The 17086-nt window shown below is 52.4% G+C and overlaps 1 protein-coding gene across 5 annotated transcripts in view; it reads left to right on the top strand.

Annotated features, from left to right (window-relative positions):
- Positions 1 to 17086, top strand: part of Slc2a9 (solute carrier family 2 member 9) — a 173382-nt gene that overhangs the window by 2022 nt on the left and 154274 nt on the right. For all 5 annotated transcript variants that reach the window (XM_071614140.1, XM_071614142.1, XM_071614141.1 and 2 more), the window contains exon 2: positions 14903 to 15006. In XM_071614140.1, the coding sequence (XP_071470241.1) occupies positions 14944 to 15006 (63 nt within the window). In that variant the 5' untranslated portion in view covers positions 14903 to 14943. The remainder of the gene's footprint in view (positions 1 to 14902; positions 15007 to 17086) is intronic.

Raw genomic sequence — 17086 nt, 5'->3', positions numbered from 1 at the left:
GACCATAGCAGGGACCATTAGTGACATCTGAGATAGGATGTGACATCAGGAGAAGGAAGGAGGTGGGAGATGAGGTGTGAGAGAGGGCTTGTCACAAAGAAGGCGATGCCACAGGGCGGACGTCAAAACCGTGGTGCTCAGGGGAAGGAGCCGGACACGGCAGGTCATGCACTGCGCGATTCCATTTTTCCAAAATGTCCCGAAAAGGCAGCTCTAGAACCTACAGAGACAGAACCTGGAGGACTGTTGCCAGGGGCTGGGAGCAGAGAATGACTGCCGATGGGCACGTGGTTTCTTTGGGGGACGATGGCAACATCCCCCAAGTTAGATAGTGGTCATGGTCACATGACTGCTCTGAACAGCATTCAGCAGCACACTTACAAGGGGTCTGTGTGATGGTGTGAAAATCATACTCAACAAGCTTTTTAAGAAAGAGAGCAGTATTGAAAGGCCTCGAGGAATTATGGAGGAGAAGCAGCCTGGTTAACGCTGCCGGCTGAGAACAACGGACCTCTGTCCGCCTCAGCCCTGTGAGAAGTGTTCATTCATCGTCTCTTTTAATCTGGACCCAGTGTGAAAATTAGGTGCATTTTTTTTTTCCAGTTTTACAGATGAGAGACCAAGACTCAGGTTTGAGGGAACATGAATAGGGTCAGGCAATTCACACGTATGAAAATCCAAAGGTTGAACTCGTCGTCAGTGCTGGTCTAATAGGATCAGTTAACTCTCCCCCGTGCAGCCATCCCTTGGTACCCACAGGGAACTGGTACCAGGATGCTCCACAGATACCAAACTCTACAGATGCTCGAGCCCCCTCTATAGAATGGCATGGTCTTTGCATATGAGCCACGCACGCCCTCTTGTGGACTTTAGATCATGTCTGGGTGACCTACAATTCCTAACTTGATGTCAGTGCCACACGAGCAGCTGTTACTGTGTTGTTTAGGGAATAACGATAAGAAAAATGTCAGTGTTCAGTACGGAGGCAGTTCTCTTAAGGGTATTTTGGCCAGTAGTGGCTGAACCCACATGCAGAACCTGCAGGCATGGACAGGTGACCTTGTCCCCGGCCGCAGCCACGGAAGGAGCCCTCCCAGGGACAGCTCTGTGCTGGTTGCTCTTGTTCTCATTTTACAGATGCAGAAGCTGAAGTTCAGAATTGATCAGTGACAGCTCAGGGCCAAGCAGCCAGGGAGGAGGCAGCTGGGACCCTGAGGGCTGGCCCAGGCCGAGCTCTGAGCACTGAGCACCTCCTTCCCCAGGGTCTGGGAGTCCCTGGACCGAGAGCCTGGCTCAGGGCCAAGGTCACTGTGGAGGGAGGACTTCAATCTGCCTTCTGCTGAGTCAGTGGAGGGGGCTGTGCCCAGAGCCCATGGGCCAAAGACCAGAAATGTTGGTGACAGGCCGAAAGAGAGGCTTAGCACGGCAGTTCTGGGTGCTGGCAGCCCTTGGACCTCGGACCTCAGAAATCTGCAGGCCACACTGTTTTGCAGGGCATGGAGTCAAAGTGACAGAAACCAGAGAGGGCAGAAGATTGTGCATTGCCCAAGTTCAGTGTTTTCAACAAGCTGACAAGGCTGACGCCAGAGCTGTCATCTAAGTTGGCCTAAAGTCAAAGGTCATCGGCCCCACCAGGGCTTTGTACCCGAGCTTCCCATGCCCAGGCTGAAAGAAAACCTGTTCCTGGAGAGCCAGGGGACTCCAACACGCCTCGGGAGCTACTGTGGCCGAGGGAGCTCAGCTTAGTTGTCCCTCTGCCTTTTTCTTGCTGGGTGACTTTGGGCTAGTAGTTTCACCTCTCTGGGCCTTGATTCCCCAACCTGTGATCAAGCATTTCCAGGCCAGATTCTGTAGGTATCTGTTGAGTGAGAAAATAAGTAGATGAGTATGGAGCAGGTATTTTGCTGGTCTAAGCAGGCAATGGCCCATTTGGATAGCCAACCATGGCGTCTCCCTTAGGTGTGAAGAAAGGGTTCTCCACAGATAGGGTGTGAGTAACAAATGTTCCAAAGAAGCCAGGATGAACGTTGTGCTCAATGATATCTATGCCGTGTTCCTTTTTTTCTTTTTTTCCTTGTTTGGTGGGGCTGAGGCTGGAACCCAGGGCCTCGCACATGCGGAGCAAATGCCCCTTCTGTGAGCTAGAAATACAGCCCCGGCCCCACAGGGTCTTTTCCCCTCTTCTTCCCTATCAACACTGTCTCTCTTACGATTGAGAAAACCATGTCAATAAAGGATGAACTTGCCATTTTAAACTCCGTGGAGTCCTGGGGTATCTGGGGTCCTGGCAGCCCAGTACAGTGTCCTGGGTTGGAGGATGGAGTCATTAGCTCCCCGGCTGTGGCTGTGTTGAATGAACCTGGGAGGGAGGCGGAGGCAGCATCTGGACAGGCGCAGAGTCCAGGAGAAGCTGAGGTGATGGGCAGGAGGTTGCCGTGGAGCACGTGCTCACAAAGCAGGGCACGCGGCAGCGAGGGCCAGCAGGTGGACCCCTGGGGCCACCCAGACCCCAGTGCCGAGGAATGCCTGTGGCACTGTGCCCAGAAGGATGCTGAGGATGAGGCCACTGTGGGGACCAGGGATCCCATGTGGTCTGGCTCAGTGGAAAGTGGCCCGATGGGTTCAGAACATCTGCTTCAGCGTGGGAGGGGAGTGCAAGGGCGGGAACAACTTGCTCCTTCATGGCTGACAGAGGCTGGAGAGGTGGGGAACCATGGGCAGCCTGCTGAGAACTGGACTTGATCATGGGAGCCAGACAGGCAGAATGGAGAGAGAAGCCGCCCAAGACTAGACGGGCAGAGCCAGGAGCAAGGAGCCAGGGTTGGTGGACAGGTGGGGTGTCAGGACTGCACATGTACCTGTCGTTGCCGGACAGCCTTCGTGCCTTCTATAGCACAATCCAGCGTGACAGAGTCAAGTAAGCTGTGACTCGTCACCAAGTGGAAATTTGATTTCGACAGAGCCCCAGACAAAAGGAGCAAATTGAGTTTGGCACTCAGGGTCACGTGGAGAGGAGGTGCAACCCCACAGCAGGGCTGAGCTTCCGTGAAAGCTCCACAGCGTCTGGCTCTGGGCCTGGAAAGAGAGATTCAAGTTTTTGCTTCGCAAAGAAAGGCACCTGCAGCTCTGCTTGGCCGCATGGCTTGCCATGGTCACCGGCTGTGCTGTCAGAGTTGGAAACCAGCCAAAGTCCATGTGCTGCCCGTGGAGCTGAGCTGCTCCCTCCATATGGAGGAGGGTCTCGCCTCCCTCTGCAGCCTGGTGTGCAAGGCTGCATAGTCCCAGGTAGTGACAGTGGCCAACAAGGGGCTCCTGCTGGCATGGGCCAGGCACCCTGGAGCTAAGCATGCAGGGGCCATCTCCTGCCAACCTGAGTCCACCTTCCAGTGATTTACTGTTACTAGCCTCAGCAGCAGTAACAGTCTATCTCTTCAAGGACCAGATTAATCTTCCTGCTTCCATCGCATCACCCTCTTCCAAATCTCCCCCAACCCCCACATCCCAGCTCCATGTGACCACAGGCAGAACTTTGTAAAGAGGTGACCTGATCTCCCCACCCAATGCTTTCCATTGCTCTCAGGACCCAGTGCCACTTCCCTGGCCTTGTCCCACGCCACAACCCCCAACACAAGCTCCCCCCAGCCCCAGGCCCTTTCTTCCCGCTGTTCCTCCTGCTAGTCCACCCCACTTTCAGCTCGCACCCCACCCCCCAACCCAGTCTGAGCAGTGGACCATCGTCAGCTGGCTCGGCCTCTCCTCCTACCCTGTACCGCTTTCTAGAGTTTGCCATAATTGATCTAAACGCCAATTAAGAGGCATGGTTGTTGGTGACTAATTGACGCCCACTGGACGGCTGGCTCCTTCCTGCCTTGCACAGTGCCTGCGATCGGTGGGCCAACCATGGGGCAGGGCTCAGCACACCACTGGGCAGACAGCAGGGCAACGAGTGGAAACCCAGGCTCATGGAACATCAGCCAACGCGCCACACCTCCCCAGCCCCGGCTTTGCCTGTGAGAAGGAGCAGTGCATGGGGAGGGTCCCAGTGTCCCTGAGCCCACCCCGCACAGTGTTTGGGGCAGTCGAGCCTGTCCACGTCAGCACCCTGGGTGCTGGGAGTCCAGGTGCCGTCCTCCAGCAGTGCAGCCGCCGAGCCGCTTGTGGCCAGTTCTACAAGGAAGGATTTCTGCCTGGCTCCTCTGTCCCTCCCTGGCAAGGACTGAGATTGGAGAATTTTACAACTGGAAACACTCACTGTTTCCTCCTTTAAAATACAATTAATGTGGGGTGGTCCCTCCTGGCATCCTACTGGGCTTCCGACCCTCCTCAAGGGTGGGAAGATAGAGCCGACTTGGGGCTGGGAGCGGAGGGACCTCCCTAACCACTTCGCAGGGCGCAGCTCCTCGCGCTCCACCTGGTCTGGAAATGTGTCCTCAGGGACGGGCTCTGTCAACAGCGCAGGCTGTGTTCAGACTGTGCACAGCTTTGGAGCGATTAGGCTCGCCCAGAACTAGAGGGCACGGCGCCCCAGCAGGCAAACCCTTGACCACCAAACCCTGGTCTTCACGACGCTGATGGCAGCTTGGCTCCTCTCACAGGGTGAAGCTGCTTCTTTTTTCTGATCTTGGAAGTGGGAGGCGGGCAGAGGCAGGCAGTGTGGAGTGGCGGCTCCTCTGGGTGTGACTGGCCCTGGGCCCTCTCTCTTAGCTGATGTGCAGCCAGTGCACCATCGGAGCCCCGGCTCCCCGGCCAACTCTGCCAGGAGCCCGGCCGCTCACTCCTCTGCTCCTGACCTGGCAGAACAGCTCGAGAGGTAGAGGCTGGCAGCAGGGGCCTTGAGCTCCTAGTGCCTGAGAGTCAGCCTTCAGGAGCCTCTAAGCCTTAGTTTCCTGATCTGTGAAATGGAGAGGTGAATGGCCTCTGGCTGAGGGCCACTGTGGGGACCAGAGATCCCACGTGGTCTGGAGGCCCAGTGGACTGGAGTCAATAGGAAGAGTTCTGTCTTTTCCTAGACTTGGAACAAAAAGCCCTGAAGGACCTTCACATCTGGCCCAGTGGTTCCCAAACCAATACAGCAGGACACCTGGGTTGTTGTGGGAGAACCGTCTTTGTCATTGTCTTGAGAGCACTTCTAGGTCATATCGACTCTGGGAGGAAGGTGCAGAGGTGCCCCACATGCCCCGCCCCCTACACATGGGCAGTGCCCATCACTGCGCTAACCCAGGAGGACAGACCTGCGTCCTGTCTGCAGTGGGCAGCCCGGGGCTTGGGGAGGAGGGAAGGAATGAAGAACGAGGAAGGAGACATAGGGAAGGATGGGCAATGTAAGTTTAGCCTGAGGTTCCACACACCTTTCCAGTCCTGTCCCTTCCCAAATTCTGGGACATCTGCCACTCTTAAAGTCACCATGAACTTAGGCACTCCTGAAGGTTCCCTTGTGCACAGTTAGACAGCCCATCAGTAGGCAGAAACCTGTAATTCAGGGGCCTTTCCAGTGTTATCGACTGATGGATAATGGAGACCTGTGGCTGTGGCGTTCTCTTTGTGAAATCACAGCATAAGTCGGCCATTTTAAGGTGAATGACTTGGTGGCATTTAGCCCGTTCCATGTTGTAGGACCACTGTGTCCATCTAGTTCCTGAAGGCGACGGTTACTCTTTAATAGGTGCACCCATTCCCTGCTCCACCCCACCCTGGCCAACCACTAATCTGCTCTGTCTCTGGGGATCTGCAAATTCTAGGCATTATAAATGCGGTCATACAAGATGTGGCTTTCCGTGAGGGCTCCTTTCACTTAGCATGACGTTCCCAAGGCTCAGCCACGTTGTGGCATATGTCGGTCTCACATTCCCTTTCATGACTGAATAATATTATTCCACTATACAAATAGACTAGATTTTGTTTATCCCTTCGTTCAGTGGTGGACAGTGGGCTGTTTTCACCTTCCGGGTGCTGTGAAGAGCGCTGCCCTGGACGTTTGTTGTTTGAACACCTGTTTTCACCTCTCTTGGGTATGCCCGAGGAGTGGAATTGCTGGATCACATGGTGACTCTGTTTGCTTTTTGAGAAATCACCAAACTATTTTCACAGCAGCTAAAATATTTCATGCTGCCCCTGGTGTTGTATGAGGGTTTCATTTTTTCTCCATCTTTGCAAATACCCCTTAAGTCTTTTTATTTTTTAGATGGGTGATAGTAAGACATTTTCCTTCATAGCCTGGAAGGATCCAACAGAGGAAGAAATTGTGTGTGCTGAAGATAAATGAGATCACTGCTGCAGAGAAATTCAAGAGGACAAGAGGCACAGGCCCGTAGACCCAGTGAGGGATCCTCCAAAATGAGAAGTCTGTTAGGTGTTGGACAAATGAAATGAGAAAAGAGAACTGTCTCTGCCTTCAAGGCCCTGGAGGGTCTCTGGTGGGCTTGTCCCCTGGGTGAGAAGCTTCCCCACTAGGCAGTGGGGAAGAAATGGGATTGTGAGTGGTCTTGCTTTAAATCTTAGTCCTCACCCACAGATGTTGCTTTGGATGCGTGGTCTAATCCTTAAACTTCAGTATCCACAGACACACAACGGAATGCTCTTCTCTAGGACTCAGTGAGGCTTATGCATGACATGTGCCTGGCATACAGTAGGTGCTTATTAAATGTAGGTCCTGCTCCTTGGTTCATTCTTTCAATACATTGTGAATTATTGGATAGAAATAACAAATTTACTGCTATTTGCAGCCTTCTTAGCTTCTAGCCCTATGCTGGGTACTTAGTAGGTGCCCCGTAAACATTTGAAAATGAATAAATAAGTGAAAATAATAATAAAGAGATAGATTTCCCCTACAGGATAGTAAACATTCTAGACACTTGCTACATGGCAGGCAAGCTCAAGGGCAGTATCTCATTTGATCCCCCGGACATGACCTTGAGGAAGTAGCTCCTTCCCCGACTCTGCAGAGGCGTGGTGTGTCCAGGGTGACTCGGCTGGGAAGAGGCAAGCTGGGATTTGGACCTAAGACATCTGACGTCCAATCCTGGGCAGTCCTCATTGTGTCCTGTCCCTCTAGGTGTGGCTAAACCGTTGGCTGACCACCCTGGAGTGGGAATCCTGTATTACAGCTAAAAAGAGCCCACGTGCTAGCGGGGTATGCAGGCAAGGTCTGAAGGTCCTGGGAAAGCAACTCTTCTGCCCAGAGGCGACCTGGGCCTTGGTGCCTGTCCTCTTAGGCACAGGAGAGCTCTCCCTGGGCACAGAGATGCCATCTTCCTAGTGCCCAGGGGTGGCAGACATTGGAGGTTGATTGCTACAGACATCTCCTGCAGGCGTCTCCCACGGACTCGATGGCTTCTTCCTGCACTAGGCCACCCCTTTGTCAACACCATGACACCAGGGAAATGGAATGAGCCCAGAGGAGGTGGCCTGTTGCTCTGAACTGATGTTGGTGAAATGTAATAGGCCTTTCCTGGTTTCCCCAGAGACCTGTTTTTCCAGACCTGAGTAGATGGCTGAGCTGGACACAGCATCCCTCTCCCTTGGGGCTGGGACCCCAGGTGCCCTTCCTTCCGTACTCCCCCTGAACACCCCCCTTGGCTCCCTGTGCCCTCACCTCTCGCAGGGATGGGCCTGAAGGTGGCTTTTCAGCCCTGGGCTGGGCTTGGATCCTGCCCTGGCTGCCCAGGTCACTCAGCTCTTCCTACCATGTCCCTCTGCCACTCCAGTGTTCCATGTGTCTCAGGCTGTTGAAGAGTGAGAAGAATTAGCAAGTGCGCGTCACTTTGGAGCTCGGGCGAGACGGCAACACGGTGTTCATGAAATAGCAACGACGGCAGTGGCTGTGGCACAGCACTGCACAGGTGACTGCTCTTGGCGTTTCTCCACGGCTGAGTTCATGCCACCGTGGACAGAGGAGCAGGAGCTCCCTCCTTGTGCGGCTCACCTGGACTCAGGGCTTGCTGTGCCTGTTTCATGTGTCCCTGCTTTGGGACCCTTCCATGACACCTCATTGGACCCTCCCACTGTTCAGGCCAGCTGGGTCTCCACTGGAACCTCCTCATGTCAAAGAGAAGGGGTCCCAGCTATCCCACTCCTCGGTCTATGCCCAGAGGACTTAATCAGCATACTATAGTGTCGCAGCCACATCAATGTTTATAGCAGCTCAATCCAGAACATGCTGAACCACACCTGGGCATGTGTGTTAGTCAGCATTTGTCACTGTGACCAAAATGCCTGACAAAAACAACTTCAGGAAAAGTTTATTGGGCTCACTGTTTCAGAGGTTCGGTCCATGGTCACCTGACTCCATTGTCTGGGTTAGAGGTGAGTCAGGACATCATGGTGGAAGGATGTGGCAGAAGAAAACTGCTCACCTCCTGGCAGCCTGGAAGCAGAGAGACAGACGGACAAACAGACAGACAGAGAGCGGGAGGAAGGAGCCAGGGGAATAAGATATAGTCCCCAGGGGCACACCCCCAGTGACCTATTTCCTCCTGCCTACAATTCCCATGGGTACGGTGTCCTTTCCCATTATTAATCCAGCAAATGGATTAACCCACTGTTGAGTTACAGGTCTCTTAATCTTAGGTCACCTCTGCATATTCCAACATTGTCTATCCCATGAACTTACTGGGGGATACCTCCTATCCAAACCCTAGCAGCATGTTCTTAATAAACCCAGTTACCCACAGATAGCTAGCCATTAAGCTTATCAAGATGGGCATCAGAGACGTTTGTGGCAACAGCTGAATGCAGTTTAATCATTAATGCTGTTGTCTTTCACAATTTCTCCAGTATAACCGGATTCTATTAGGAGGTGATCTGTCGGTGACACACATCCCATTTGCTCTTTAGACTGGACAGGTGAGGAGAGCCCAGGACTCGGGTGAGTGATGCTTGTCGCATTTGGAAGGGTGTCTGGGATGACTGACATTCACAGCTGGAGTGAGGGGTTTGACCGGTGAGGGATTTGAAAATCAGTCTTACAGGGTTCTGGGAAAGACTAAGCCAGAATGCACACAGGGTCAGTGGGGTGTCCCTGACAAACACTGGTACAGCATAGCAAAACCTACGCTGATGACAGTGGCTGTGGTTATTACTGCAGTGTCTGATACCCAATGTGGTCACTCCCTCTCATCCTTCTCTCCTTCCTCCCTTTTATCCTCCCTCCCTCCCTCCCACTCCTCCTCCCTTACTACTCCATTCCCTTCTTCTATTCTCTCCCTCTTAAAGCTTCTGTTTTTCACATCTTTCAGTTTCTTGTTTTGGAATTAGCTTTAGTCATGGTGAAGTCAGCAGGGGCCCCGGAAGTGAAAAGCCAAGTCAGCCACTCAGTGGAGAGCTTGGGGCCCGGGTTGGGGTTTTCTGCTGAGAGCTGGTGGCCAGCAGCTTTCGGGAACCACATGGCTTTGCTTGGTGGGGCTCAGCTTGGAGTGGACAGGGAGTACAGTGGAATGCAGGCACTTCAGGGAAGGCGGCCTTCTGTGGTCCATGCCAGAGAGGGACAGGAGCCTGCGGCTGCTGTTTGCTGACCCTCTGTACACATCCGTGCTGGCCATGACCTTTCCTTTGCCTTTATCCTTGCACCCAACACAGCTCTGTGGGAGGCTGATTTCAGGCTGTCTGGGCTCAGATCCAACTTCTGTGACAGCTTCTCCCAGCATCATGTCAGAGGCAGGGGTTTAATATCATCGATGGCAGAAAGGGTAGTAGCAGAGGTGGTTATTTAAATATTTAACCTCGGGACAGCCTAGGTGTGGGCCTATCGGACTGCCTGGAGCAGAGTTCTGGGGCTCTGCTGTGCTAGGTATTAACCCTGTCACTGCCGGGTCCTGGGGAGCATCCTGGAGAGGGACATCGTGCGCTGCTGAGGTGGCAGGTAGGCACTCAGGGGATAGGGCAGGGGGCTATTCAACCATGGGCACAGCAGCACTTTGCTCTAAAGAGCTTGTATGGCCACACTGATGGGCACCGGCAGGTCGCTAGTCTTGAAGAGCAGAGTTATCAGTGTTGTTTCTGCGGGTTGGGGAGACAGGGAGCTGACGTTCACCATGCACAGAGCTCATGCTTATTTATCTTTTGTATTTTATTTTATTTATTCCTACTCTGTTTAAGCCTTAGATAATTATTTTGAGGGAGCTTAGGGTTCTCTATTTAAACACTGCGTGGGCTCAGATGGGTGAGCCGTCTTAACCATCCCGGGATGTCATCATTGAGTCAAACCGGAAGCGCTGCACCTGTGGTCTGGGAAGGCCATCCGCTGTGCTTCCGGAGGTGATCACGATGGCTCAAGGGCACCTGACATCTGCAGTGTGCATCAATAATGAACTCACTTCACCCTCGCAACAGCCCCTGGGGTTCGTCCTGTTATTATCCCCATTTGAAACAGGAAGAAAGGCAGCGCAGAGGAGTTCAGGGTCTCTGGCTGGTTTACTAGCTGTAGAACTGGGGTGTGAACCCTGAATCCCACTGTGCATGCTGCCTGGGCACACGCTGCCCGCATGAGGCCTCAAAGTGCCCCAGCAGACAGTCTCCCGCCGGTCATGAGAGGGCTTAGGGATGACAGGCATCCTGGACCCTGCCATGGTCTCGGCAGGATGAGTCCACAGTTGAGGGCTCTGCTGGGAGCAGCTCCCTGGCGTGGGGCCTTGTTGACTTAGCAGTCCTCTTCCTCTTCCTTACTGGTGGTGGGTGAGGAGAAGATCAGAGTTGATCCTGAAAGAGAAAGAAGCATGGGCCCCCACCCACGTCCTCCTGGTGTCCCACCTTCCCAGTTTGCAGCGTGTTTCCTGGGAAGAATGACAGGCTCGGCACCCGAGCTGGACCTCTCCTCATCTCCCTTGACTGCGTGGGGACTGCTGAGCTCACAGTCCAGGGCACCCCAGGCCCACGTTCTGGGTGCTTGTTTGTCACAGGGCAATATTTTACACACCGCAATTTACTACCGCCCACTCCGTAGCTTCTCCCCCCCACCCCTGTCCCTCCCTGTACTCATTCCTTCCTCGCACACCTGTGACCACACCTGCTCTGACCTTGATTTCTAGGTGGCTCCATGTTGGATGGTTGTGGTGGAACCCAACAAAAGCCACACTCTGGTCACAGCTGGAATTGTGTTTTCTCTCCATGGGTAAACTCAAGAAGCCCGGGGGACGCTCTGAACACCCACCATATTTTCTTCCACTGTGGAGCCACGAGGGGTCCCTCAACACCAGCCCATGGCCAACCGGACCTGGGTGTTAGGGTTGTTCCCTGGATTCCCTTATGACTGCTCCTCACCTTCCTACAACTGCCCGATCGCCCTCCACTTTCCCCTTTAGTCGGTCACTTTACCTCACACTTCATGTGGACGCCTTTGGACTATAGATGGTGTTAGACAGGATATAGAAGATGCTAGAATACAGGAAATTTGCACGGAGCTCCTGTTTTCCCACTTCCGGATCTGAAATCTTCACCACACTTACCCATGTTCTGTCCTTGCCCCCACACGCCTCCCCCCGCACGGCCCTCACCTCCTCATGGCTGAAGCTCTATGAAGACCTGTCTGCATATGGGCCCCTCTTCCAGTGCTCTGTCCCTCCAGGGCCACTCCATCCAAGTCACCCTTGAAACAGTTACCAGTGAGTGGCCTCTGTGTGATCAAATACCCTGGACACTTTTCATTCCTCTTTCTTGACTGCCCTAAATCAATGTTGACACAGATGACCCCCTCACATCCTCTTAAAGTTCTTGTCTTCTCATTCTCCACACTTGGCTCTGCTTGTTTTTTTCTAACTCAGTGTCCTTTGTCACTTACCGTTCCTTGTCTCCCCCCCAGGCTGGGTTCCTTAGGGATCTCCTCTTTCTACACTCCTTCCCTGGGTGGCCTTACCCAGTCCTCTGTCACTAATTCCCACTTAACTCATGTCCAGCTCACACTACTGCTTGAGCACTACTCTTATTTCCAAGTTCCCAGGTGACATTGATACGTAGATGTTCCACAAACTGAAGATCAGTACTTCTAAACAACCCTTCTTTCCTCCTACCCACAAATATGTCACTTTCTAAGTCTTCAATAGCCCCTTGAATGGCAATTGTCATTCATTAGACACCAAGGATTTGGCAAGCCCCTCCCAGGGCCACCTGAGTTCAGGATTCCTCATCTAACAATCACACTATGAAAGAATGGCAGCTGTCTTTGACTGACGGACAAGGAAGCAGACTTGTGAGTTAGTAACTTGCCCTGGGTCACAGTAGCAAAGCCAGATGGAGATCCAGGTCTCTGTAATGGCCTCGCTGTTTTCCCTCTACTCATGTCTTTTCAAATCCTGGCTTCTGCTTCATCATTGGGAGACCATCTTCTTCCTTAGGCACATGTAGGGCCACCATGTTGCACAATTCCAGGGGAAAGTCACAATGTCATCTGTGTGAATGGTGGTCCCTGGGGTGGCACCGTGGCAGCCTTTCACATGAACTAGAATGGGAACAATCCCCAGGAGGCAGGCAGGGTGGTAGCCACAGAAACCATCACTTAGCTCCCTCTGTCCCATTTTCTCATTCTTTCCCTCTCCTCCTCCCCACCCCACCTCTTCTGCCTACCGTGCATCTCTTCAGCCGGCATTCAGTCCGACTGTGGACGGGAGATGGATCACTGAAGCCCTCAAGTGTGAGAAGTAGGGGAGGGGGTGACTCAGGGTTCTGCGGGGAAGCAGAAGCAATGGGTATGCATGTCCTCTTGTCTTTGTCTCTGTCCCCTGTTTCCCCTGGAATAGGCTCAAGCAATGGTAGGGCTAACAAGCCCCAAAGCCAGAGGCGAGCCAGCAGACTAGAAATTCCAGCAATGCTGAGGTTGTACTCTTATTCCAAAAGACCTCTGTTACAGTTTGGGGCTGAATTCCTTTTTCATAAGGGACGTCAGCTTCTTCTCTCGAGGTCTTTAGCTTAGTGGATAAGGCCTTCCACATCATAGAGGGCCATCTGCTTTACTTAAAGCCAGCTCACTGCACGTGCCAACCCTATCTAAAAGACACCTTCATGGCACATCTAGACTGTTCTCTAGACATTTGCTAAATGACAGCAGCATAGCCTAGGCAAGCTCACGGGTAAAATGAGCCTCACAGGTAGGGACCGTCCCCGATGAGATCTCAGACACCCTTAGCCCATGCAATCCACTGGCTGTGAGCTCTGGGATGCACTTGAAGAAGAGCATTCTGTTTCCAGAAGAAATCCATAGATGATCGGAGGAGGTGAGCCTTGCAGGGAAGGCAGGGGAAAGGGAAGGGCCCTCCAAGCCCAGCAGCCTAAGCTGTGGCCCAGAGGCCTGCAGATGTCAGGAAAGCAGGCACAGGGCTGGAGTGGCCCTCCAGGTGGGCTGGGGTGGGACAGGTGTGTCAGCCCTTCGAGGCAGGGCCTGCAGTGGGGCTCAGGCAGCTCACCAACCTGCATCCTTGTCAGGCGGCAGAAATGGCTTCTGGATCCAATCAAGCTGAGTCTATCGATCCGTAGGAACGGTGTGTCCTTCCAGGGTTGTATTTTCTGCGTTAGAAAGAAGAGCATTCAGAGTTTATTATTATTATTATTATTTAAATTTTAACTCTACTTGGCTATTTGAGACTGTTAGGGCTTAATTCCATTAAGAAAACTTTTTTTCTTTTTAATTTAAAGCAATTTCAAAAACTTATCTAGTTACAGCAGTATTTTATTAGGGCCACCATGTTGCACAATTCCAGGGAAAGTCACAATGTGTGGAAAACTAGGAGAAAACAATAAGATATAAATTGGCCACAATACCTCAGCCAAGGGGTAACTGCAGGTCATTTCTGGCTGTTTGTGACCTATTTTCTATGCCCATAAATATGTGTCTGTCCCCTGAGCATCTCTACTGTCATCCCCCTGCCCTCCCCATGCTGGGCCACCACTCACCTTCCATATGTCAACACGCTCTCTGAATGCTCTTCTGCTGTTTCTCTCCTCCTGACACTAGCTCCAGGAGGACAGGGGGGGACACCCTGGCTCAGGATTATCCCCATAGCCTACCCTAGGGACTTAATATCTGTTGAATAAGTAATGCATAAATATTACATTTTAAATTGAAGTAAGAAAACATGCAAAATTTAAACTATCTAATGTTTCATTGTGTAAACCTATGTATGTATATTTTTAGTGTTGAAAAAAAGTATGTTCATTTATATATCTTCCCTTATTTGTCAACCAAAAAGGTATTCTGAGCATCTCTCCATGGCATCCAATGTTCTTGTAGAACATAATTTTTAAGGACTACATGAATTTCCATCATGTGAATGTGCCATCATGTAGTTAAACTTTTCTGCTAGACATTTTTTATTTTTCTTTTTTTAAATACCATTTTTCTAACACATACACACACACACACATGCTGCACTGAATATTTTGGACTTCCATCTTTGTGCACACTTTTAGTCCTGCTTCAGGATAAATCTTGTCGAACAAAGTTGTTGGGCCAAAGGGCAACAGAAACACATTTCCAAACTCCAGAAAAGCCGCGCAGTTTCTACTTCCGTCTCACCAGCGATTAGGGTGACGATGTGGGTGATCGTTTCCACTTGACAGGCTGCGAGATCAGCACTGGGTTTTCATTTCCACTGATTTCATTTTCACCTCTTGGAGACAGACAGTCTAGCATTTCTGAAATGTGCTCCTTCTGAAGAGAATGGTGTGGGAGCAGCCTGGGTCTAGTAAGCCCTGGGGCAGGAGCGGAATGCACCGCAGCTCAGCCCAGCCCCCATTTTGTAAATGGGCCAGAGCAGGCAGGTGCCAGGTCCCAGGGCCTGAGTGAGGACACTGCAGTGTCTTACACTGGCGTCCTTTACACTGGAACGAACCTTTTGGAGGCCATTTGGAACCACCTGCTGTGACCTGCCATCTGTGGCAACAAGTATCTAATGGCTCCGTCCCTTTTCCTCTTTCTCAGCAACAACAACATCAACAAGTCCACAATCTGAAAAATAAACCATGGAGCTCAGAGAAAAGGACACAGCAGAGAACAAGGAAAACAAGTCGACAAGAAAGAAAGCGGTCAGTGCTGGCTTCTTGCCCTCCCCCTTGCATGGGCATTCTGGTGGCCTGGGCAGTCCCTCCTGTCCCCCTCGCCCTCCGTCCTCCAGGGTCAAGGTGAGGCCAGCAGAGAGAGATCAAGCAGGGGCTGGGAGCAGAGCCCCGTGGGCGGAGCTGGGGGAACGACAGGGGGTCTGCGGCGAGGCTCGAAAGTCGGGGGCCTCCATGGTACTGATCTGCTGGTGGCTTTCTGGACTTGGGGCATTCTTAAGGTCATTTCTCAATGAGGGAACATTGATGCTGACAATGATATGTCATTGTCCTTATGAGAGACATGGAACCCATTCCCTGCTCTCTCAGATGGAGCCGGTCTCAAACTTCAACCCATGTGTGCCTTGTCACCTCCCAAGGGTGTGGACGTAACCACAAATTGCAAGAAAAGATGCCCATATTCATAATAAGCCTCTATTTGGCAGGACAAAGATCAACACAAGTCTACTTGCCAAATGGCCAGGCTAGTGTGGAATTGGCAGGCTGGACACTATGGGCCCCATACAGTGTGTAATGACGCCACCTGCCTTGGGTCACCCAAGGACATGGGAGAATTGTGTTAAGTAGACGGTGATTCCCTCTAAGTGGACACTGTATCTTTTGGTGCTTATTTTAGGTGAGCTGAGCATCCAGTGCCTAGGTGTGGTGGAATGGGGAAGGGAGGTAGTCATTTCATGCATTCTGGTTAAATGACACTCAATAAAAAGCTCCTCTTTCCCCCAATACTTCCCTGCTAGAGAACTGTCGCCATCTCTACGCCAAGCTTCTAGCCTTAGAAGTTATTTCTAAGTCAAACTTCTAGCCTTAGAACTGCCCTCTAGATGATTTGAGCTCAATAGCAAATGTGTATCCAAGGACCAGAGGCTGAGGCCGATGTGCGTTTGCTCAGGCTGCTGTGGAAAGCCCCTGAGACAGGCTGGCTTAAACAGTAGAACCTATGGTCTCACCGCTCTCAAGGCTGGAAGTCCAAGACCAAGGTGTTGACGGATTGATTCCTTCTGCGGCCTCTCTCCCTGCCTTGTAGATGGTGTCTTCTCCTATGTCCTCACATGGTCCCCCTGTGTGTGTATGTGTATCCTAATCTCTTCTTATATGAATTATAAGGGCCACCAAAAGACTTCATTTTGACTTACTACCTCTTTGAAGACCCAAATACAACCACATTCTGGGATACAATTTCAGAGATCAGGTCTTCAAAATGTGAATTTGGGGGGGACTCACAGTCCAACCTGTGCGATACACACAGTCCCTGGAGCTCCTGTCCAGAGGGGAAGGCATACTCGAGTGGCAGCACATGGCCCAGAGAAGTGGCAGAGGGAGGTCCAGGGAGGCCTCCCGGAGCAGGTGGGGAGGGAGCTGAGCACTGAAGGGCCTGAGCCGGGGCAGGGAAGCTGGGTGCGTGGGTACTCAGCCAGTGCTGGGAAATGGTGTGTGAGGAAGCACTCGGTGCAGAGCAGGCTGAGTCCAGACCCAGAACACTGCGGAACATGGGTTCTACACCTGCCCCGCCCCTAGAACACCTGGGATCTCCTTCACACCACACCTGTGCCAGGAGTCGAGCTTCTGTAGGATCTACCGCAGAGTACAGGGCCACAGGCCACACGAGACAGACACTGCTCGGGGATTTGGAGGCTGATGGCTCCACGCCCTCTCTGGACTTTATTTCTTCCTGCTTACACAGGACTAGCGCTCCCCTGGGCCACAGGGTGTGAACGCACTTGGGAGAGAAGTGTAGGTACACGGGACGAGGGGGAGGTGCAGGTTGTGGGGAGCCCTGGTTGCTGCCTCTGGTTCCTGGAGGGGCTCCACGTCCTCCCTCAGGCTTGACGCCCAGCTCTGGGGCCCACTGTGTTGACAGTCTGGTTCCTGGCAAGGTTGGAGTTTGCACCTGCAGTGGGAACTACGGAGCTGCTCATACAACAGGCATCCAAGCCGGCAGCCTCCACCCGTGCCCTTCCCAACTCAAATACCTCCCCAGGCTCGCCCATCCTGAGTGTGCTCAGGAGTCACCTCTCCCAGAAAGACTCCCGGATCCAGCTGAGATTGGCGC

This window comes from Marmota flaviventris, chromosome 7 (assembly GCF_047511675.1).
Source record: "Marmota flaviventris isolate mMarFla1 chromosome 7, mMarFla1.hap1, whole genome shotgun sequence".
Classification (NCBI taxonomy): Eukaryota; Metazoa; Chordata; class Mammalia; order Rodentia; family Sciuridae; genus Marmota; species Marmota flaviventris.
The sequence above is the reverse complement of the archived record's forward strand: the minus strand, read 5'-3'. Positions and strand labels throughout refer to the sequence as shown.